This window comes from Microtus ochrogaster, linkage group LG9 (assembly GCF_000317375.1).
Source record: "Microtus ochrogaster isolate Prairie Vole_2 linkage group LG9, MicOch1.0, whole genome shotgun sequence".
NCBI lineage: Eukaryota > Metazoa > Chordata > Mammalia > Rodentia > Cricetidae > Microtus > Microtus ochrogaster.
The window spans coordinates 29,080,481-29,104,874 of NC_022034.1; the positions used below are offsets into that span (position 1 = coordinate 29,080,481).

Sequence of the window (24,394 nt, forward strand, 5' to 3'; positions counted from 1 at the left end):
TTTTTTTGTCATAGCCAGAACCTGGTAACAACCTAAATGCCCCTTGACCCAAGAATAGATAAGGAAAATGTGGTACATTTACACAACGGAGTAGTACACAGCAGAAAAAAAAATGACATCTTGAATTTTGCAAGAAAATGGATGGAGCTAGAAAACATTATTTTGAGTAAGGTAACCCAGACCCAGAAAGACAATTATCACATGTACTCACTCATAGGTGGTTTTTAAACAAAAAGCAAAGAAACCCAGCCTACAAACCACAATCCCAGAGAATTTAGACAACAATGAGGACACTAAGAGAGACTTAACATAGTTCTAATCTACATGGGAAGTAGGAAGTAGAAAAAGACAAGATCTCCTGAGTAAATTGGGAGCATGGGGACCTCGGGGGAGGATTGAAGTGGGGAGGGGAGCAAAGAAAAATGTAAAGCTCAATAAAAATCAATTTAAAAAGAGTCCAAGCCAGGAATGCCTATAATTCCAGCTTTCCAAAGGCGGAGGCAAGAAGATCTCTTAAGTTCAAGGCCAGCCTAGCTCACATAGTGAGTTCCAGCCAGCACTGCATAGTGAGACGCTGTCTCAAAAACAAGCATTAAATGAATATACTGCATTATGAATGAGGTCTTTATATAAGTATTTGCAATTTTAAAGCAGGATGAAAATTAAATCCAATATTCTTTGATATGATTGTTTAAATTCACATTCCAGGTTATAAAAAGTCATTTACCCAATGCAGTGGACAAGTCAGCCTAGGATACAGTCAGTTCCTTTAGGCTGTTCTGTTCTTCATGCTGTCCCTTCCTCCTTTTGTTGTTTCTCTTTTCTGGTTGTCATGGCTATAGAGGTCTATGTTCAGGTACAGTCTCTTCTAAGCATGGGTCACTTATAAACTGTGACATGCCAATTGTGCTAAGAGAAAGAGTCAGGACAAAATGTTTTTGTTGCCTCTGCCTCATCTGGAATTTCAGGGGGTAAATTTCTGGGTTATCCAGAGCCAGATCTACAGTTAGAAGTTCATGCCATCATTTTGACATGTCACGTTGGAATTTCTCTTTATAAATCCCTCTTCACATTACCAGTGCTGGTCTCAGAGCTCCAACTGTTTCAAAACCATAGCATCTCTTAGTGAGTGACTGATCTGGATTATGTGTCCAGCCATCAGGGAGATCTTGGGATGTTGCTTGTATAAACTGTAATCCAATCTGATGCTGTATGTTTAGTTACAGTCTTTCATAGACCTATTGGCGATATTCAATCCTTCTGGATTTGGGAATAGAGCTTATCTGATACTTTCAGGAGAAAAACATCCATTCATTTTTCTTTCTTCCCCATTTAAATAACTCAGCACATCTGGTAGTATTGTGGGATCATTGTGTTTCCAGTTCCTCTGTACCTTGTATAGCTATAATATCCCTTACGTATTTAGTTACCTAAAGGGCAATGTGATTTGAAGAAGGGGGAGGGGGGACTATGGGTCTTACAAATTAGCTCGAGTGCAGAGCTAGAAAAAAAAATATGCCTTCAACCAACAAAATTTCTATGCCAGTATGCAGTGTGAATGTAAATAGAGATAAATGTTTGTGTGTTAAAATCTTAAAGCAAGTCTTTCTTTAAATCGATGTCATTTGCCTCTAAGAAAATGCTTATTAAATGCAAGGTACCCAAGATTAAAGTATCTTCATGTTTGAGTATATCCCTTGGCTTACTTCAATTACAGCAATGATAAAAGCTGAAACAAAATCTTTTAATTCAATCAGAACTGAGCTGAATTTTAGGAAGCCAAGAGTAGAAACCAGATACAGGCTGTGTAACATAGGAAGTTAAATAGATCGGGTGTGAAGACTGTGAGGAGAGGGTGGGGCTGCCTTGAGGAACCCTGTTTGGAACGGCTGCATTGAGCATTACCAGTTATTCGCTAGTTTAGTTACAAAGAGACCACTTACTGACTTCTGTGTTTCACATTATGAAACAACTTCAACACATTTGATTTTGTTTGGGTTTGGTTTTTGTTTGTTTGTTTGTTGTCTTGCCTTAAATAATAACAGTTTTGCTAAATTTGCACTCTGTATTTTTAGTTCTGTCAAAATTTTCAGTGTTTATGGTATATTTGACCCAGGGGTCCTATACCAAATAAGTCCACTGTGCATTTTTTATTGTTATTGGTGTACCAATAACACTTAGTAAGCCACAAGACCTTAGCACAACTGACTCCATGATGGAAGCACCATTCAGGCTATAAAATTAATCATGTAGATAGCACCACCTGCCAAACTAAAACAAATACCTGATCCATGAGACTCCATAGTTACAGAAAAGTCTCTAAATCTACTAACTTTGTTTTTTGGCTTCTTTAGATCTGCTTCTGGCTAACTGTTCTTGTTAACCTAGGACATGGTTTTTGTACTTAAAAGCTCACTCTGAGAAAGGCTCAGGGCTTTCAAGGTTCCTGAACACTCAGTGTAGTCGCCTGTGCCTAAGAAAGACTTTCTGTTGTCTTAAACCCATGTCTGAGCAGTCTTCTCCACAACAACTGGGGTTTTTTTCTGAAACAGGGTCTTTCTTGAGCCCTAACTGTTGGAATTTGCTCTGTAATCCAGGATGGCCTTGAACTCACAGAGATCTGCCTGCCTTTGCTTGGGGAGTGCTGGGATTAAAAAAGTGTGCTTCCTGGCTCAGCTCCACAGTGTGCTTTAAGACAATAGAACAAACACTTTGGAAAGGGGAGCCATTTTCTTCCTGTTTGTTCTTTCAGTATTAAGTATAAAAATTAGCATTGTAATGGCACCCAGAATGGGAGTACTGAAAAAGTATCCCCTTGACAGAAATAAACATACAGAAAATAAATTGAGTTAATCGTTCATTCCTTATCTGAAATTTAAAATTATGTTCAAAGTGGTTATTACTGGATTTTTATGTATAATGGTGAAATACTATGCATATAAGATTTTCTTTTTGCTTGAATTATGACTAGAAAATGTTGGATTACAGCTTTAATATCCAGGTACACAATTCATTTTTCAGAATCTTTGCACATAACTTTAATTTTTCTGTCAAACACATATTCTACATTATGACTCTGCCTCCTAAAGTTAAAAAAAAATGGAGCTACACCTTTAAATTGTTTTTTCAATTTCTTTTTCTTCTTGTCTTTTAGGTTGTGGAACTTTTAGCAAGTGCCCTTAAGGACCTGGTGCAAGGAGTATACCAGGAAAATTCTGCTTTGGCCAAGGTACAGAATTTCAGACTCGTTGTAACGTGTTAAGGTTGAAAGTGCTGCTGCAGAGCCAGGGTCAGACAGCAGACTTTCTTTCTTGTTTTGTGTTTAAAGAGCATGATTCTTCTCTCTCTCTTTCTTCCTTTCTTTCTTTCTTTCTTTCTTTCTTTCTTTCTTTCTTTCCTTTTTTTTTTTTTTCTGGTTAGTGTTTTGGCTACAAATTCATGGCCATACGCTCAGTACATAGCAGCTTTAGCCAATTAATTCAACCTCTCCTCCTCTGGCTGAAATCTCAATCTGTTCAGTCCGCAGCAGCCGGACAGACACCAGGGCACTGCTGGTTGGCAGGTAGCACTGTCATAAGGGGCTGCTGGCAGGAAGAAGTGCTTATGCTGAGGGGCTGGGCCAGCTGCTCCCCAGAGAAAGAGGGCTCTGTGTCAGTGAGCTCCAGCCTGCTGTCAGGAAGGGCGGGGGCGATCACAAAATGGCTTTCCTATCCGAAGTCCAGAATTTACTGTGTTATTAGAGTCTCTGTGATAGAAACTAGGACAGTTGCACACTTGGGTTGTTTTGATTAATTTTATAGGTTTAGAATTAGGGCTTTTTGACTCATTTAACAGGTCATATCAAGAAAGGTTAGGTTTTATTTCCTTAAAATGCAGTTATTTCATTTCAGTGGGAGATTAGATGTGAAGTGCATGCTTCATTGCCCGCCACTGTCATTTACCATGACACCTACTGCTAGAAGGGATTCCTCTCAATGTTTCATTATTCTAACTTCCTCAACTCCTATATTAGCAAGATTTCACTCACTGCACAGAAAAAGAATATGCATGTATGCACATTCTAGGCATTAACAGGTCCATTAGGGGGAAAAAGGACAAATTTTACTACAAGTGAAACATAGGGCACAAGCAACTTAGATTTGAAAGAATGTTTTTTAAAATTTGTATTAGCTGGAACTCTGGAAGGTTACAGCAGTGGTTAGTGAAATGTGAAGACTTGTGTACCCTGGACATCTGCTAGCATTTGACTCGGGGAAGCGCCATCCCCAGGAGGAACATCTGACCTCACCTACGCAGCATGTTGGTGTGTGGGGACCTCCCAAGGTGTAGAGCACAGCGAACCTCTTTGCAAGACTTCTCAGACAAGAGTGACTGTCTGTGTGACTGAAAGTTAGTATCCTGTGATGGAAGGTGGCTTAGGATCTGGCTTTACTCAACAGAGGTTACTGTGCACATAACATGAAGATGATGGCAGCTAAGCAAGTGACATTTTCAATGATTTGCCAGCTTCTTCATTTGATCTTCACAAAAGTGAGAAAAAGAGACTGGTGCTCCCATTTTGAGATATGGAGACAGAGGTTTAGAAAAGACTAAAGGGCTTTTCAAGGCTACACAACTCACTACCTAGGATTCGAACTTAAGCTCTGTTCTCTTGGCCCCTGATTCTACTCCCACTTCCCTAACCAACCCAGATCTGACAGCTCCCATAGGCCCTACCGAAGGTCTCACCAAGGAGCTACCGCATTACCTACTGATGCAGTGGAGGCGTCGTGTTCACCTGGGATCTTTCTGAGTCCTTCAACTTAATTAGTAATTCATTAATTACTAATATCTCCATTTTGTCTTTCAGGGTGTTTATTTGTTGAGACAAAATGTCACAATAGGTTTGACTAGACTCAAAACAGTCTGCCATAAGTTCAAGGCTAACCTGAACTACAAAATGACATCTAGGCCTGAGATATAAGCGAGACTGTCACACACACACCCCACCAGCAAAAAAATGCAAGCACACACACCATGTAATCCTCCTGCCTCTGCCTTCCTTAGCCTTTCCCTTCCCGTCCTGACATCACAGGTATGCACCACACACACTTAAGATTTTGAAGTGAATCCGGGTGGTCACGGCACACACCTTTAATTCCTTCCAACACTTGGGAGGCAGAGGCAGGTGGATCTCTGAGTTCAAGGCCAGCCTGGTCTACAAGAACTGGTTCCAGGATAGGTTCCAAACCAACACAGAGAAATCCTATCTGGAAAAACCAAAGAAAAGAAGAACGTGTTATTGTTGGTTTGGTTAATTCACCTACTTTTACTGTTTGTGTACTGTGGTTATCCCACTTCACTAATAATTGTGTGAACATCTGTTAAGTACTCTGTGTCAGACAGCCTGATAGCAATAAGAGTAAATTATTACATCAGTTTTAGTTACATTGTTCACATCATGAAATGAATAGGGTCATGCTTGTGGAATAATTTCATTTTATGGATGAAAATCTTACTATTTAGAACTTACAAATAGCATCAAAGTTTGGTATCTAAAACTTATTTATTTTTTGAGAGTTAGAGGGTAAGATTTCAACTCAAGGTAGGTGGTTGGTTTTTTTGTTTTGTTTTAATTCCACATCCCATGCAGTTTTTAAAACATATAATCTGTTTGGAAAGAGAACAGAAGAAACAACAAAGACTCTGGAGGGTTACTGATGTGTCTAACGGAATAGCCACTGAGCATGCACCATTTCATGATTTTCTCATTAGCTAATAAATTTTCTCAACTGAATATATAGCCATGCTTTGTTCATCTGTGCTTCCACCCCACTTCCCCAAGCAAGATCCTAATTTAGACTATAGCTTAAAGCATCTGAAGATCAGTTATTTTTCAATCATGGAAACAAAAGTGCACAGTTGACCACAGGAGTGGGAGTAATTCATACAGCCTCCATTTGCACCCCAGCTCCAATTTAAGTTAACCACATTTTCCTTCCTCACCAGAGCCCGCGGGCCCCCACCCTTCCTGAGTGTGCTTACCATGACAGTGAAAGGAATCGCTTCAGAGGCAGAGAGAGATCACAGCCTCTCTCCCACACACAGACACACAGACTAGTCGGCATGTTCTGACATGACTGAGAAGCTGCCACAAGCAGAGGTCATATGGGAAGTGAGGCCCGTGCTGTGGGTCTCTGTTGCTCAGCCTGCTCAGCCTTGAGCCAATTCAACACAGAATTGCTTTGAGATTCAAGTGAGCTGCAAATCGCCTCATCTCTCTAGGGATAAAAGAATACAATAGTGGTCTGTTTTCTGTATGCCAAGTTAATGCAGTAATGGAGATCTGGTAGCAGCAGCTTAGCTTTCTGTGGAGTTGTGTCTATGGGACTCTGGGTACATTAAAGAGAGAGAGAATTGGAACTGAGTGCCTTATTAATCACCTTCTCCAGAAGTTTATACAAACCTAATTTTTCTTAAAGCAGTGAAAACACACAACTTAAATTACTAATATTTAACAGATTGTAGGTAAATTGTAATCATGGGAAACATTCAAAGTAATTTAAGAAATTCATCCTTTGTTCTCATTGTACAAAATATTTTTACTTTTGCATTTACTAGCTTGTGAACGATTTATTCTTTACAAGAAAAATTAACCATTGGACTTTTTAAAAATTTGTATAAATTTTTTTTACCCATTCTTTTTCTATAATAGCTAATTAAAGAAGCCAATTAAAAGGAAGGTGCATCGGTACACACTCTTAATCCAAACATTGAGGAGGCAGAGGCCAAGCTGGTCTACAGAGTTCCAGACCAACCAGGGTTGCATAGTAAAACTCAGTCTCAAAAAAATAAATGAATGAATGAACGAATAAATAAAGAAATAAATAAATAAGGTGGGGCTGGAGAGATAGCCCATGAATTAGAGCTCTTGCAGTTCTTTCAGAGAACCTGCGTTCAATTCCTAGCACCCACCTTATTCATTTGACAATGCTGGTAACTCATTTCAAGGAATCTGAGGCCCTCTGACCTCCTGGGGCACCTGCTTATATGTGGTACACATAACATATACTCAGCAGACACACATACATGCACACAAATAAAAGATGAATCTTTTTTTAAAAAAATGAGGAGGAGGAGGAGGAGGAAAAGCAAAGAAAATAAACCAGTTAAATAAAGAAGCGACATTTTAAGGGGCATTTGCCATATATTTACATCGTTGCTAGCCCATGCTACTTTATTGCAGTTTCCAGTTCTCACCCCAAACCATTTTTAGAGCAAGGCATAACATTTCTTCTTTAAAATTCCCAACTATACATAGGTTAAAAAGCAAGTTGCTGTTTCAGTAATTCAAATATAGTCAATGAAGTTCTCTCAGCATTGTCTTGTGTATCAGTGGTGCAAAGGGGAGCGTGCTACTCCTGTGCCTGAGATGGTGAATAGACCACTGCAAAGGGCAGCTCAGACGTTCTTGGTCCTTTCAGTATGGTATTGTGTAAGGTTGGTGCCTAGACTAGAACCTTTGTTTAAAGATTGCGGGTAATATAGTGCCAGAATACTTTTTGACCCCTGGGAGGATCAGTATTGGGATGCAAGTCAGGACCTTGGGCAGGTGCTTTATGAGTGCAGAATACCCATGTTCTCATTGTACTTGATAAATATATATTTTAACATTGACTTTGGAGTTCCAAACTAACATATTTAAATATTTCAACAAAGTGATGTTTTTGTTGTTGTTACCTCTTATTTCTCATTAGTAAAGGAACTGCATGATCAATAAAGAACTGAAAACTGCTGCATATAATGTCACAGACCTATAATCTCAACACTTGAGAGGCAGAGGACTGATGTAAGTTCAGGGCAAGCCTGGTCTACATACGCGTGTTCCAGGCCAACCAGAGCTGCATTGAAAACAGGACTGAAACACTGGAAAAGGTCTAGGAGAAATTATCTGTGATTCCAGCACCCACATGGCAGCTCACAACGTTCTGTTCTTCCAGTCCTGGGCTATCTGATGCCCTCTCCTGGCCTCCAAGGGCACGAGACACACACTCAAACAAAGTACCTATATACATAAAATAACTTTAAAAATGTTTTCAAAGTATGATTTTAGTGCCTATTTGCTTCTTCATACTACCATACTGTAAATTACTGAACCATTACACAAATTTTGTTTGTATTTTAAGAGAATAAATCTTCATGCATATGACTCTGCTGTATTTCACACTCTTTGTATAAAAAAAAATGGAGAGCTGAAGGAGAAGCTTAGTGGTAAAGTGCTTGCCTGAACTATGCCAAGGCCCTAGTTCCATTGCCAGAAGCTCCCCTCCCACACACAAACTCTGGTGCTTGCAACCAAAAATGAGGATGTTTTATATCTACTATGTGTTTTCCTTTGTGTCCTTCCATTTGTGTGTGTGTGTGTGTGTGTGTGTGTGTGTGTGTGTGTGTGTGTGTGTGTGTGTGTGTGTGTGAATTTTTTAAGACAGGTTCTCACTGTTTAGCCGGGCTGTCCTGGAACTTGCTATGTAAGCCAGGCTGGCATTGAACTCACAGATCCACCTGTCTCTGCCTCCCTATGTTGTGATTGAAGGCGTGTGCCCACCACCTGGCCATTCTAATTGTTTTTACTGTGACTGTGATTTGACACTCTACCCTTTGAGTATCATCAGTCCTGGGGGATGGGACCTGGAGAGAGATAGCTCAGTGGTTGGGAACACTCACCACCCTTTCAACAGGACTCAGGTCTGATTCCTAGTATCACAGGGAAGCTCATAGCCGTCTGTGATGCCTGTCCCAGGGGATCCTCTTCTGGCCTCCACTGGCACTGCGTATAATAATAAAAAATAAAACAGAAAATACACACAGACAAAACACCATATACATAAACATAAATACACTTAAATACAAAATTTAAAAATTGAAGTAGTGGATTAGGATTGCTAAAATTCCCATTTTCTGAAATTATATGTTTCTTCTTCACCAATTACTGCTTCTGACTTATAAATCTACCCTCAGCCCTTTGTGAAGTCATGCCCCTGACTCAGGTTGATACCAAGAAGAGAAACAGCCACTGCTTCCCTGTCTTCATGCAGACTCTGCCCATGGTGGCTTGGCCCCGGACCCCCACAATAAGAGGGTTTACTCTAGTTCTCTGGTTAATTAACAGTCACTGAAATTGTCGAGATCCAGTCTATCTTTTTAAAGCACAGTTCATTCTTTACATGTTAGTCATCGATTTTGTGAAGCAAGAGACGTCTGATTCTTTTATTTGTCTTGAGTCTATGCTTCTCTTCCTTTGACTCTTGGCAGCTTTTGAGTCCAATATAAAAAGAAGGTAATTAGTCTACTAGAACCACAGGTGCTCTCCTACCTGCAGAGTCTATGCCATTGTCTAAATGTGGTGCAAAATGCCTGTGCTCCAGGAGAAAATGACAGGAGAGAAATGTAAACAAGATGTCATCCACGTAGGAAAATCAGAAAATCTTTCAAAAAGGGTCTTGTAGCACGATAATAAAAACACAGAGACAGATATAGGGGTTAAAGCTGAAGATCAGACAAGTAGAGCAGTAAGCCATTAGAGAGACCTTTTACTTCTGCCAATGCTCAGACTGCCTAGACTCTTCACCAAACCCCAGTCCACACTTCAGTGAGTTCCTGTCTCTTCCCCCTTATGTTCCTCTCTCCACCCAGCCATATTGCTCCTGTCTGTACCTCCTTAGTGCTGGGATTAAAGGTGCATGACTCCCAAACACCACCTGGATCTGTTTCTGGATCGATAGCCTTGAACTCACAGAGATCCATCTGCCTCTGTCTCCTAGGATTAAAGGTGTGTACCACCATTCGATGGCCTCTAATGACTTAGCTTTGCACTCTGATCTTCAGGCATGCTTTATATACTAAAATACAGATAAACTATCCCCAGAGGGTGTGCTGTATGAGACAGGCATTAAAGGACAGAAGGAGGTGTGTAGACTGGAAGAAGTCTAGGTAGAGGAATGACAAGATGAAGTGCAACAGTTGACATCAGGGCTTCTTTCAAGTAACAATAAAGGAGCAGGGAAAATAACATAACGCTGCAGCCAGCCATGGTGGCCCACACCTGGAATCCCAGCACTCCAGAGGCAGAGGCAGGAAATCTCTTGGGTTTGAGGCCAGCCTCATCTACATAATGAGTCTCAGATCAGCCAGGCCTACAGGTTTCCACGACAATGATGGAAGATCTGCAGTGAGATGCCAGAATGTAGATCTGATACCATTTTTAGAGACTGAAGATGGGCAAACAAGGGGACTATTCTATGATCAGAGTGATCTTGCTCAGAAGTTGAGAGGGTCTTTAGGGAATCTCTGGGATTGCTGCACGCTGACACCCTTGCCCTTCCTGGCATTCATATTACTATCAGTATTGTCTTTTCAGAATCCACTCTACATACCCAGTTGGAAATATTTTAATAGCTATCCTAATTAATTATTTTTATCTTGATCAAAAATGTTAACCATCTGGCGTTTTTGTTTTTTGTCATCGTTACCAACTTTGTCTCTTCCTACATAGACTGTATTTCTAATACCAAAACAGTACCTGGCATATCAGTAGTAGCCCCTGCCGTCTGTTGCTAAAGTAACTATTTAGAAAGATCTAGAATGATTGTAATGGAAGATTTTTCTCATATTTTAGTGAGGAATTATAAATATACAATAAATTAGAAACACTTAAAGTGCACTATTTGCTGTCTAAATAAGCATGGACCAGAGGAACTGTTGTCACGAGTAAGTTGATACGCATATCTGTCACCCGAATAGTTTCTTTGTTTGCATTCCTCTGTCCTGTACCTTCTGCTGTGAACCAGACAATCTCTTATCATTATAAATTAGTTTGCATTTGTGTAGGATTTTATATAAGTGAGTCTAGAAATATCAACGCTTTGGGGTCTTTGAATAATTACGTTGAAATACATCTATGCTGCATTTATAAATAGTTCATTACTGCTAAATAGTATTCACATGTAGAGATCTACCACACACACGGCCTCTGTTCCACCTATTAGTGAACATTTGGGATGTTTCTAGCATTAAAGTATTCCAAATGAAGCTACTGGAAGCATTCATGTGTGAACAGTCCATATAAACATGTACTATTTCTCTTGGGTTTACCTAGGAATAGTCATGTTGCTATTTCTTTTCTTTTGGATAGAAACCTAATAGAGGACTTTGTGTGTCATCCAGTGGGTATATAGTGCTCTGTGCTGGATAGTTTCCATCAGCTTGACACAAACTAAAGTCATTTGGGAAGAGAAACCTCAATAAAGAAAGCATCCCCACCAGATAGCCTGTGGTGCATTTTCTTGATTGATGATTGATGTGGAAGGTAGCAGCTCACTATAGGTGGTGCCAACCCCTAGGCTTGTGGTCCTGGGTGCTATAAAAAAAAAAAAAAACAAACAGGCAGAACAAGCCAGTAACTAGCACCTCTCCATGGCTTCTGCATCAGCTCTTGCCTCCAGGTTCCTGCCTTGAGTTCCTGCCCTGACTTCCCTCAGGGCTGGACTGTTGCCTGGAAGTGTAAATAGTTGCTTTGCTCATGGGGTTTTCTCACAGCAAACTTGCAGTCTTGGATTACCTTGAAATATGTGTAGTAATGTCAGTGATCTAGGACACATTTTCTCTACCGAGTCATAAAGACATGCTTCTGCCTGCCGAGTCACCTCACTAGCTCCCATTTTACATTTCTCTCGGCCACACATGAGAATTCTGGTTGTTACACACTTTGATAAAACCTAATGCAATCGGTTTTTAATATTTTAGCCATTCTAAAATATAATTTTGGTCTGTCTTACAGTTTTAGCTCGTTGTGATTTTAACCATAACAAATAACAACGTTGAGCATCTTGTATCTTTTCATGTTTATTTGCTATTAATACTTAGTAAACTGTCTCTATAAATACTTTGCCCATTTTAATTAGGCTGTTTGATATTGGGGAGATATTTTTGTTTTGTTTGTGCAGTTTTGCAGGGTTTTTGGTTTATTGTTGTTTTGTCTTGCATCCTACAATCTTATTAATTTGTTAATCATAATAGCTTTTGATTTTGTTGGTTCTGTGGAACCACTATGTAGACAGTCATATAACAGTTGTGAATAAAGTAAATGCCTTTTTTTTCTTTTTCTTATTGTACGAGGTAATATTGGTAGAGAAAATGTGCCCCAGATCACTGTCGTTACTACACATATTTCAAGGTAATCCAAGACTACAAGTTTGGGTTTTTGAATATTTTATTTCTCTATTTTTTATATGTGTGTGGGTGTGTGCATGCTACTGTAGAGGTCATGTGTAAGGTCAGAGGACAACTTTCGGAAGTCAGTTCTCTCCTTCCATCATGTCAGCCCTGGGGATAGAACTCGAGTCATCAGGCTTGGCAGCAGTGTCCTTGCCTGCTGAGCCACCTGCAGACCCTACCCAGGCCATTTTTCAGAAATTTTATGTAACCTGTTACTTTGAAAGATAAGGCAACAGTCTTGCTTACTGCTTGCAACAAAAACAATAGATCTTCCTAACTCTGGTCTTCAGCTTTGACCAGTGCCTCCAAAGGCACAGCATCCATCTGAAGCAGCTACATTGCCTCTGTAGGAGTTGGATCAAAGGTAACAAATGTGAACACATGGTGCTGATATTCTTTGCAGTGACTTAATAGATACAATCTATCCTCTCTAACTCAAGAGCATTGTACTTTTGCTACCATCCATAAAATATTAACAGCTAGCTTATTAGCTTGTGTGGGGTAAAAGGAAATCCTCAACCCAACAACCACATCCTATATTAATGTATAATGCGTAAGTATTAGGGGTACACAGCCCTCTGTTACCTGTAGACGTTTTGGTTTTAGGGCTTTATTTTTCTTTTGTTTTGAGTGAGAGGCAGAGAAAGAGAGAGAGAATGTGTGTATGATGTGCTTGTTTGTGTATGTAGGCACACACATTCCTTGCACCTCTGTGGAGGTCAGAGGACAACCTGGTGGTGTCCTCTTCATTTGAAGCAGGGTATCCTGTTCCCAGCTCCAGATGTGAGGCTAGCTCACCTACAAGCTTGTAGAGGATGCTCCTTTCTTGCCATAGCAGCACTGGAATTAAAACCAAATGCTTTAGTATGGGTTCGGGGATATGAGCTCAGGTCCATGAGCATGACTTTAGAAACTGAACTGTCTCCCAGACCCTCTTTCCTTTTGTAAGACTCCCTTGCTTGGCAAAAATGTTCCCTAGCTTCCTAGGAATTTTATCAGGAATTGGCATTGAATTTTAAGACAGCCATAGTGGCATGCAAAAGAGAATCAGAACTTTCAGGCCAGCTTGGGCTACATAGCAGGATGGCACCTTCAAAAAATATAAAAATTGATGCATGATTTCTATAGAACTTTTTCTCAGTAACTGTTGAAATGGCCATTTTTTTAAATGTTTTTCTCTTTTTAGGTTTTTGGCTTGTTTTTGGTTTTTTGGTTTTCTTTTGTTTTTGTTATAGTAAAAATAGAATTTAAAGCCTCATGCATACCCTCATTTAGATATTTTATAATCTATAAATATGACAAATTAATTGATTTTCAAATATGAGACCATACAGCCTTGGACTAAATTCTTCTTGGCATAATTCCATCTCTTTTTTTATATAAATTGTTGGTTTTGCAGTGCTAAGATTTTGTTAATATGTCTATCTATGTTCAATGAAAAAAAATGATATTATTTGGGTTGGTTGTATGCTGTGGGACAGTGGTCTTGTATTGGTTTCATAAAATGCTGATTGACCCGTAGCCAGGCAAGAAGTATAGGCAGAGGGACCAGGTAGGAAGTAGAAGTGGAGTGATGAGAACAGGAGAATTCTGGCAAGAGGAAAGACTCAGTCTGCAGTCGTCACTGAGCTACAGAGGAAGCAAGATGAGAATGCCTCACTGATAAAGGTGACTAACGTAGACAAGAATTCTGGGCTAATTTATGATGTAAAATATAGTTAATAAGAAAAGCCTGAGCTACTAGGCCAACTAGTTTATAATTAATGTAGGCCTTTGTGTGTTTCTTTGGGACTGAACGGCCAAGGGACCGGGCCGGACAGAAACTACTGTCAACAGTTGTGTATCTGTCTGGTGTGGGTATCAAGTGGTATCAGTGGTGAAACAGCATCCTCGCAGTGAAGCTGTGTGGGTCTGTGTGGGAATGGGCATTTGTTTGTTTATTACTATGGGTTCAATTGCCTTTATAGTTAGTGAACTATTTAAACTGTGTCCTTCACATGAGCTTTGGCGATCAATTTGTGTCCCATGGGAAGATGTTACTTCACACCAGGTAACAGATTCACTGTCACAGAATTTCTATCTCCTGACATCAGTGTTCTTTCATTCCTAATACTAGAAATGTGTGCTTTCTGTCTTTCTTCCTTGAGGATTAAGTTAGAAGTTTAATTTTTTTTCAGTATTTCAGCTAAGATATTCTAGTTGGATGGATCTCCTATATGCTACTTCAGTGGCATTCCAGAGATTTCCATTATGTTGCCTTTCATTTCATATACAATAAACCACTTATCAGTTTTCATTTTCATTTTTTTTCTTTGACCTGTGGTTAAGAAATTTGATATTTTGTTTTCAAATTTTGGAGGATTTTACAGGTGTCTTTTTGTTACTGATTTATAATACTATGATGATTAGAAAAAGATTTGAGTTATTTTTAACTAATTTTTATTTAATGTATATGGGTGTTTTTTTCCTGCATATATGTGTGTTCAACATGTGAATGTCTGGTGCCCACAGAAGCCAGAGGAGGGCATTAGATCCACTGGAACTGGAGTTACAAACAATTGTGAGCTACCATGTGGGTGCTGGGATTTGAACTCTGGCCCTCTGGAAGAATGGCCAATGCTCTTAACCTCTGAACCATCTCTCCAGCCCAATTTGAGTTATTTTAAATTTAATGTTTGTTAATGGCCCAGATACAATATATCTGGATAAATATTTCATGTTCAGTTAAAGGGAGCACACATTCTGTTGTTCCTGAAGCTAAGTAGCCACTAAACCATTTTGGTTGGTAATTTCATTTAGGTATTCACTATTTGTTGTTATCTTCATTTTGCTTGCTCTGTCAATTACTGAGAGAAAGGTATATTAGTGTCTGTATAATTGTTTATTTTAACTGGCCAAAGGGTGCATGCCTGTAGTCCTAGCTTATAGGAGGTAGAGACATGAGAATGTCTGAAAAAGAAGAGAAACGTAATGTAGTTAATTAACTAGCAAGTATAATTGTGGATTTTTTTTCTATTTCTCCTCTGTTCTGTCTGATTCTTCTTAGCCAGAAGTGCTAGACTGCAAGACCTTTTGATCTACAGTATAATATCTTTTTATAAAATATAACAAACACACAATCCCCCTCCCCAGTAAAATATATAGTGCCTTTGTGTTGTTGATATAGTTAAAGTACTTATTGAGTGTGGGGATTAAGCACTTCAGTCATGGGAATAAGAAATAAAAAAAAAAAAATGACACCAATTTTGTACCTGGTTGACCAGGAGGGAAAAAAAGATGATAAAGTTGCTATAAAGGAGGATTGCTTTTAGAGAAAAGTGGATCAGTTTAGTTGAGGTTAGATTAATGTTGGAATCCGGTAGACTTTTCAGATAAAAAAGTCAATAGCTCCAGAGATGGGAAGTGGAAACTCATCCTTGTAGACTGATGAGTAAATGGACATTAGTGCCCAAAGAAAGATGAAATGGAATGGAGCCTGTGGAGAATAAGTTGGAGTGACCGTACCATAACTGTTCCTCGCTGTAATTGGATTTTGAATTTAGCATCATTTCTTCTTGACTAACACAAAAGAAAATATGTTGTCTTCTGGAGTTTGCATTATTTGATTATTAATGCTATAGATAGTTCTTGTTGTTTTTTTTTTCAAACATTAAACAAAGGGCTGGGGATATTGCTCAATGATTGCTTAGCAGGTGCCAGGTCCTGAGTTTGATCCCAGGCACTTTAAAAGAAATGAACACAAACTTAGATTTTCTTTTTTCTTTTTCTTAAACTATTATGTAAGAGCAGGCTTTCAATGTAAAATTACAAACAGCTGGTTCTGAACATCACTTAGAAACCAGGGGGTAGTGGTGATGTCTCAGAAAAGACACTGTCTCTCAGAAAAGGAACTCCATCTCCTGAGAGTTAACACAGTCCAGCGATTGGAGTGTAAAATCTAATTAAGGTGTTCCTAGTGGGATCTGGCTGGACCGTCATTACAAACCCTTTCCTAACAATAGAGCTGAGCCATGGGATCGCTCAGTGGGTAAGGGTGCTTGCCACCAAGTCTGGCAACCTGAACTCAGTTACTGGAACTCACATGGTGAAAAGAGAGAACCGACTTCTCTAAGTTGTGCTCTGACTTACATATGCATACATAAGCACACAAATAAACATTTGTCTTGGTTAATGTTTCTATTTCTGTGATAAAATACCATGATGAAAAAAAAGACAACTTGGGTAGGAAAGGGTTTATTTCAACTTGCAGCTTACATCTATCATGAAGAGATATCAATCAGGGCTGGAGAAATGGCTTAGAGGTTAAGAGCACTGACTACTCTTCCAGAGGTCCTGAGTTCAAGTCTCAGCAACCACATGGTGGCTCACAGCTATCTATAATGAGATTTGGTGCCTTATTCTGGCATGCAAGCATACATGGAAGGAATGTTGCATACATAATAAATAAATAAATCTTTAAAAAAGAGAGAGAGAGAGAGAGATCAATCATATCAGGGCAGGAACCTGGAGGCAGGAACTGAAGCAGAGGCCATAAAGGAACACTGCTTTCTGGCTTGTTCCTTGTGGCTTGCTCAACCTGCTTTCTTACAGAACTCAAGAACAGCAGCCCAGGGGGAGGCACCACCCAGTCAGCTAGGCCCTCCCACATCAGCCATCAATAAAGAAAACTCACCACACACTTGCCCATAGGCCAATCTAGTGGAGACATGTTCTCAATTGAGGTTCCTCTTCCAAAATGATTCTGGCTTGTATCTAGTTGCCATAAATTGAACCAGGACAATGTTTATAAGAGAATTTTAAAGAAGAGCTAAACTGGGCATTATTGATAAAGTGCTTAATAGTAAACATACTAAATATCTGCTTGTGCTAAAAATATATACTGAGTATTACTAGACCTCCAAGTCAAAGCTGCAGTTAAGATCCAGCAGACCTGCCCTCGAGATCTGAAGGTGTGCACAAGAAATCTCTAAACATCCGTTTACCCATGAACCATATGGCAAATCACACATACAGAGAGAAGCTCGGTGTGCTAGAAGAGAAAGAACATCTCATTAAGAATTCAAGTCCCAGAGGGAATTTCATAACTGGGCATGGCCATGCACCCCTGTAATCCCACTGCTCAAGAGACTGAAGCAAGAGAATTGGGAGTTTGAGGCCCACCTGCCTCAACGAAAGAAAGGGGTTTGGGGAGGAAGAGAAAGAAAGGAGTTCCTGGAGTAGGTAGGTCCTGCTATTTCTAAGCTGAATTTTTGAATCAAAAATGAATAGAGCAAAAATGAATCAAAACAAACTCAGGAGCTGGGGAAATGGCTAGGTCGGTAAAATATTTGTCGTACAAGCATGGGAACCCAAGTTAAAGCCTTAGATGGGTGATTTTTCACCCCCGGTGAAAATCTGAAACCCCAGTGCTGGAAGGGAGGAAGTAGAAACAGCCTTCGAGCACACAGGGGCCAGCCAGTCAACCAAGCCAGTGGGCTCCGGGTTCAGTGAACCCCTGTCTCAAAACAGGTAGAGAACCACGTAGACACCTGGCATCACACACATGGGGAGGTGGGGAGACTATTGAAGTTTTATTTTGTCAGGAGTTGACATTGGACACTGGCTAGACCATCAAACTTATTTATTCTTTCATTTCACTTGATGTTTGAGCATCTGCTGTGTGGAAGGCACTACATCTTTATTTCTCAACCTGTGGGTCATGACCCCTTGGGGGTTGCATATCCAATATCCTGCATGTCAGGTATTTACATTATGATTCATAGCAGTAGCATAATTACAGTTATGAAGTGACGATGAAAGAATTTTATGGTGGGTATATGTTTATACCCCAACATGAGGAAGTGTATTAAAGGGTCACAGTATTAGGAGAACTAAGAACTATTGCACTAGAAGTACAAGGGCTCAGTGAGGGAGGTGTCTTTGCTTTCATGGAGCTGCCCCCTTAATGGAGAAGACTACTAATAAATGCGCACAGGAGCAGAAGAACTGGAGAAGAAATAACTGCCTGCTGTTAGGGCAAATGGTAGTGCAGCATTAAGGTAACGGGACCTTGGCTGTTCATGGAAGGCCTGAGAGCTGAGTGATAAAAATGCAGATAGTTCTGCAAGAGGTTCTGTCAAGTGGATCCAGTACAAGCAAAGGCCTGAGAGAAAGGGTGTTGGGCCCAGGTTCAACTAAACTTAACTAAAGAAAAGAGCAGTAACTTTGTTTTAGAGTTGCCTGATTAATACTAGTTATCACTCATTGGACAGAAGTTATCCACCTGTGCTAGACAAAGCACGCACACGCGAGTGAGATCTGGAACAGCGGCACAAAGCCGGAGCTAGAGCCCTGCTAAGGAAGGTGAGCATTTGGAAAGCAATAAGTAAACAAGCAGTTAGATATTGGGAATTTGGGTTCAGGAATTTGGGAGATTAAAGAACTGCAGTAGGAAGACATCATGGGATCTTATTCATTGAGAAGGTCTTTGAAAAGTTTATTGCAGACATGTAAATGGGGCAAATTGGAAGCTGTTTTGTGTCTTGACCTAACTTCCTGGCTATTCTGCTTCCTGCCTGTGCTTCTCCAACTTGTTGAGCTGTATCCCTTCTGTAGCTGTAAGCCAAAATAAATCCTCCCTGAAGTTACTTCTTGTCTAGTATTGGCCATTCCAGTGACAAGCATAGCTAATGCACAGGCTAAACTAATGAGAAGCAGGGAGTCCAGCTGGAGGCCATTGAAACAAAATAGAATGAAGCAACACACAATTCCTGGTAATGAAACAATAGAGGGAAAACCCAGGAATTATGAAGGACTCTGTTGTGGTTTGAATAAGAATGGTCACATGGGCTCATATGTTTGAATGCTTGGTCATGAGAGAGTGGCACTCCTTGGGAGGGATTAGGAGGTGTGACCTTGTTGGAGTAGGTGTGTCACTGGGAGTGGGCTTTGAGGTTTCAAAAGCTAGGCCCAGCGTCACTCTCTCTTTCTGCTGCCTGCAGATCAAGATGCAGAACTCTGGTCTCTTTCTCTAGCACCATGTCTGCCTGCCACAACAATAAAGGACTGAAACTGTAGTGACCCCTGGAACTGTAAGCAAGCCCCAATTAAATGCTTTCTTTTGTACAAGTTGCCATGGTCATGGTGTCTCTTCACAGCAATAGAACGCTAAGACAGAAGCCTAGCTCTCCTGCTCTATTCCTATCTTACGGTGTGGTTGGTGAGACTGGGTCAAAGCTCACCGTCATTCAACCTGAGCTTCATATACTATATGAAGTCATGTGAGTACAGCATGGCCTAGATAGAGAGGCTGCCAGTCCAGAAAGAAAGACTGGAGTGGAGGTTTGCTCTGTCACTCAGGCTGTCCTCAAACTCGTAATCCTCCTGCCTCAGCTTCCCTTGTACAGGGATTGCAGGGGTGTACCCCACTCCCAGCTCCAAAGCCTCTGGACTTGAGGGTAATTTTTCCAATAGTAAACTATAGTCAGATCTGTTTGGATCTGGAAGGCTAGCCCATACCTGTCATTAGGAAGCTGATTTGAATTTGACCAAAAGCTTCTAGCTTAAAGATCCATCCCTGCCTTCCAGGGATAGGAGCCATTGAGTAAGCCCAGTGTGAACCACCCCCAGCCTGCAGAGATCAAAAATTTTTACTTAATGTTTCAAGAAAGTTATGGCAAGCATGTTGGTGAAATGCTGATAGCATTTTAAAAACGTTTTTGTAGTTTATTAAACCTCTCGTGAAAAATCTACTGAATTCCTACAGACAGGGCTATTAGAGAACCTTCACTCCTTCCAGTGCCATGATCCGCACAGCTTGGCTAGGGATAGCAAGGGAATGAAGAAAGAACAGACACACAGTACAGCCAAGCCAGGATTAGATGGGGTTCTGCTTATGTGCAGCTACTGCTGCAACCCAAAATCTCAGTGTGTTTATTAGGTAGAGCTGTAGGGGAAGGGTTGACTAATTCAAGCAGGAGGTTTTTGTAGGTGAACAGTTTCAGGCCCTACAGTACTGTACATGGAGAATCAAGGGATTTGTAGACTATGCAAATGGATGAAGAAGGACCAGGAGAGAGTCAGGGAATTACAGATTAGAAATAGATGAGTTTGTTTTTTACTTTGAAGACAAAGATAGACAGACAGACAGACAGACAGACAGACAGACAGACAGACAGATACATATGTGTGTATGTAAAAAGCTATTTTAAAGGAAACTATTTTAAGAGCTTTAAAAGTGAAGCCGTGAACTCTGTATACTAGTATTAAGATAATCTAGGTTGTCTTTCATTGGCCTCTTTACTCACAACCTGTCTTTCTTACTGTTCCCAAGGCATGTATTAACAGGCTAATAAAACGTGTCGTGTCATGTTTGTTTGCTGGGCATCTGTTCACGCTTATATCACAAGTCCAAGATTTTGCAGAGTTCCATAGTGGTGATGACAAAATATCTGTAATTTTGCTAGCATTCTTCTTTCGAGTAGAAGCAGTTTTAAATCATTTGTTAAGTATTGAGTTTGTATTCCAATTTGAAGACAAATAAGAGTAATTTACAATGGCTTGTTCTACTTATAGAACACACTCACAAGTTACATATAAGAGATCTACTTATATAAGTGGATAAAACAAATCACTAGGCATCTAGTGACACATTTAAGAAATAGAATATTGGCTGGGGATAGCTCAATGTGAAGTGTTTGCTGCACATAAAAAAACAGGCAGCATGGTTAAGCATAAAGCCAGTCATGATGATGCACACCTTTAATCCCAGCACTCAGAAGGCAGAGGCAGGCGTATCTCTGTGAGTTCAAGCCAGCCTGGTCTAACTGGTTAAGCCAGCCTGGTCTACATAATGATACCTTGGGTAAATAATTGTTTTAAAGATTTATTATTGTGTGTGTGCTGTGTTTGCCTGTCTGTGTTAAGATGTGTGCAGGTGAGAGCTGCTTCTCGGAGGCTGGAGGTGTCAGATCCCTAGAGCTGGAGTTACAGGTGGGTGGGTGCCGCCTGAAGTGGGTGCTGGAAACAAACTCAGGTCCTCTGGAAAAGCAGAGGTAGTGGTCCATTTCTGAAGACCACCAAAAATAAATAATTTTTAAAATAAATAAAATTAGCCTGGCTGTGGTGGCGCACTCCTTTAATCCCAGCACTCAGGAGGCAGAGTCAGGTGGATCGCTGTGAGTTTAAGGCCAGCCTGGTCTACAAGAGCGAGTTCCAGGATAGTCAGAGAAGTTACACAGAGAAGCCTTGTCTCGAAAAACCAAAATAAGTAAGATATAGAGTGTTAATCTCTGTTCTACACACACACCTACTATGTATGTATGTATGTATGTATGTATGTATGTATGTATGTATACACACATGCACATATTTACAATGAACATATTCAAATCAAATCTCAGGGTATTAGTGTTAGATTAAACATTTAAAAAATGATTTAGTCAGAGTCAATACAGATGATGAAAAGAATGGTTGTTGGTGACTGAGGCTTAGTGTGCTCAGTGGTCCTTTCAGTTAAGTACACCTTCCACTTTTGACAAGTGTTTTTATTTGTTCATTTTTTAGTTGAATTTAACCATTAGAAGTACCCTAGATCACTGACTGACAGCCAAACATCACAAAACTAACATCACAAGTGTTTTCCCTAAGCGATGAAACATCACTACAAAGTGAGTAAGGTCCCTGCCTTGAAGGCTGAAAACCTGAGTTTGATTGCTGGACTCTAATTCACATGGTGCAAGATGACAACTAGGGACTGATGCCTGCAAGTTGCTCTCTGCCCTACACACAACACATGAGAGAGAGAGAGAGAGAGAGAGAGAGAGAGAGAGAGAGAGAGAGAGAGAGAGAATGAGTTCCAGAAGGTTAGAGAATACCATTCTGTTCAGAGGACAAGAACAAAAATCTCAGAAGTATAACCCAAGCATTCAGTTACCACCCTTCTGTGTGTAACTGAGTCCCAACTACACCTGAGCCCTGAAGCTGAATGCTAACTGCTTACTCAACACACATCCAAGACCAGATGTGTGAACTGCACTAAGGCCAGGAGTTCAAGATCATCCTCCACGACATAGAAAGTTTAAGGCCAGCCTGGGATGTAGGTGACCCAGTCAAAAAAAAAAAAAAAAAAGGAACTAGAGATGTATCTCGGTTAGTGGAGAGCTTGCACAGCAAGCATGAAATCCTGGATTCCATCCCCGGTACACATGAACCAGGCACAGTGGAGCAGTTTTGCAATCCTAGCACTCAGAAGACAAAAGCAGACTGATCAGAAGTCCAGAGTCATTCTCAGTGACATAAAATTGAGTTCGAGTCTAGTCTGCTCTACAATAAACTCTGTCTCAAAAGACAAATAGATAATAAAGATAATAACCTACAATTACTAATAATAGTAACCTATATTGGTTAAAAATGAAGGAAATGGAATTTTTTTAGTTTCTCCCCATAGCCTCCCATTTAGTGGTGGAAACCCATGTTTTTCCCCGGGAATTTTAGAGGGATTGAGAACACCACAGTAGAGCAGCATCGAAGTGGTACTGTGAGGCTTGCCAATCATTGAAGGGTCTCTTAAGGCTCTTCTGGAGCATTCGCTCTCGTAGCGCCCCCTTGGGACTCAACCACTGGCTGTGAGGCTGGGTGTTCAAGTCGTCAGTCCCACGTGGGACTGATTGATTGGTAGTGCATGAATAAGTCATCTTGCTGGAATCAGATCCCTGGTCATTCAGCTAGTCCATCCCAGCCAGTGGAATTGTTCCCAGTTGTTGTGATTTAAAAATAAAAAGTCCGCCATTGGCTTATGTATTTGATGGCTTGGTCTGCAGCTGGCACTGTTTAGGAAGATTGTGGAACCTTGAATAGATGGAGCCTTCCTCAATGAAGTAGGAGACTGGGGAGAAACCTTGAGGTTTTATAGCCAACCTCCACTTTCTGCTCATTCTCTGTTTCCTGACTGAATGCATTGTGACCAGCTGGTCTCCTGCTACAGACCGTGTCTCCTTGAACCATAAGCCAGAATAAACTCTCCTTCCCTTTTGTGTATCTTGTCATCTTGTTGGGTACTTTTATCACAACAAACAAGAAACTACCAGACCAGCCAACCGACTGAGATCTGCCCTGAAACAGAGATATGCCATCTTCACGGAGCCTTGTTTAAAGTCCTGACCCTCAAAAATACTGTGAATAATGAAGTGACTGTTGTTTTATGCCTCTAATTTTGAGGTAAGCAGAAGGTAGATATTTTCAGAAACCTTCAAGACAGTATATTAATGTCTTGGTTTTGAAGACAATGCTGAAATATGTGGGAAGAAGTGTTATAAATATGCTTATTAGTCACTAGTCACAAAGTATCTGACAGCAACTTGAGGAACGAATACAGTATTTGCCTTGGCTCGTACTCCGGGGTGTGTCTATCATGGCAGGAAAGCCTAGTGGGCAGGGTATGGTGCAGCTAGCTGTTCACAGTGCGTCACAATCAAAAACAAAGAACGAGTGCTGCTCATCTGGCTTCTTCTTTTTATCCACAGACAACTGGCTTTACTGCAAGGATAGGAAGATGACTGCAGGTTTCAGGACAACAGAGCTATATAGAAAGACCTTGAAGAAAAAGAAAGAAAAACACCTCCAGCCAGGGTTTCTCTGTGTAGCCCTGGCTGTCCTAGGATGAGCTCTGTAGACCATGCTGGTCTAGAACTCAAGAGATCTGCCTACCTCTGCTTCCCAGGTGCTGGGATTAAAGGTGTGGCCCAACAAAAAAAAGAAAAACAAAAATAAAGATTACTGGTTTAAGTCCTTAACTGAGTGTGGTTGTATAATTCTGCTGGAACTGCCATACATAGTAGATATGTATTTATCAGTCTGGGGGCTACACATCTGAAGTTCAGGCAGTTTAATCTCTAGTAAGGACTCTCTTCCTTGTCTGTGGACCTCCCCTGTCTAGAGGAGCCCTCACATAGCAAAGAAAGCCAGTAGTGGAGAGTGTTTTGGTATCTAATAACAATTGAGGACACTAACCTTACTTTTTGGGGCCACCAGCTTATGACCTCATGTAACCTTAATTACTTTCTTGCTGTGAAGATGCCCATGCTCAGGATCATGACTTGAGAAGACAGACATGTATTTGTAACAGTAGTCAGAGTCACCCCATCTTCAGTGCGCATAGACCACA

The 24,394-nt window shown here is 40.5% G+C and overlaps 1 protein-coding gene across 2 annotated transcripts in view; it reads left to right on the top strand.

Moving 5' to 3' along the window:
• The window catches only part of Pdss2 (decaprenyl diphosphate synthase subunit 2), a 243,409-nt gene that overhangs the window by 162,368 nt on the left and 56,647 nt on the right, over positions 1–24,394 (top strand). For both annotated transcript variants that reach the window (XM_026787457.1, XM_005363584.3), the window contains exon 4: positions 3,155–3,229. In XM_026787457.1, coding sequence (XP_026643258.1) covers positions 3,155–3,229 — 75 coding nt within the window. The remainder of the gene's footprint in view (positions 1–3,154; positions 3,230–24,394) is intronic.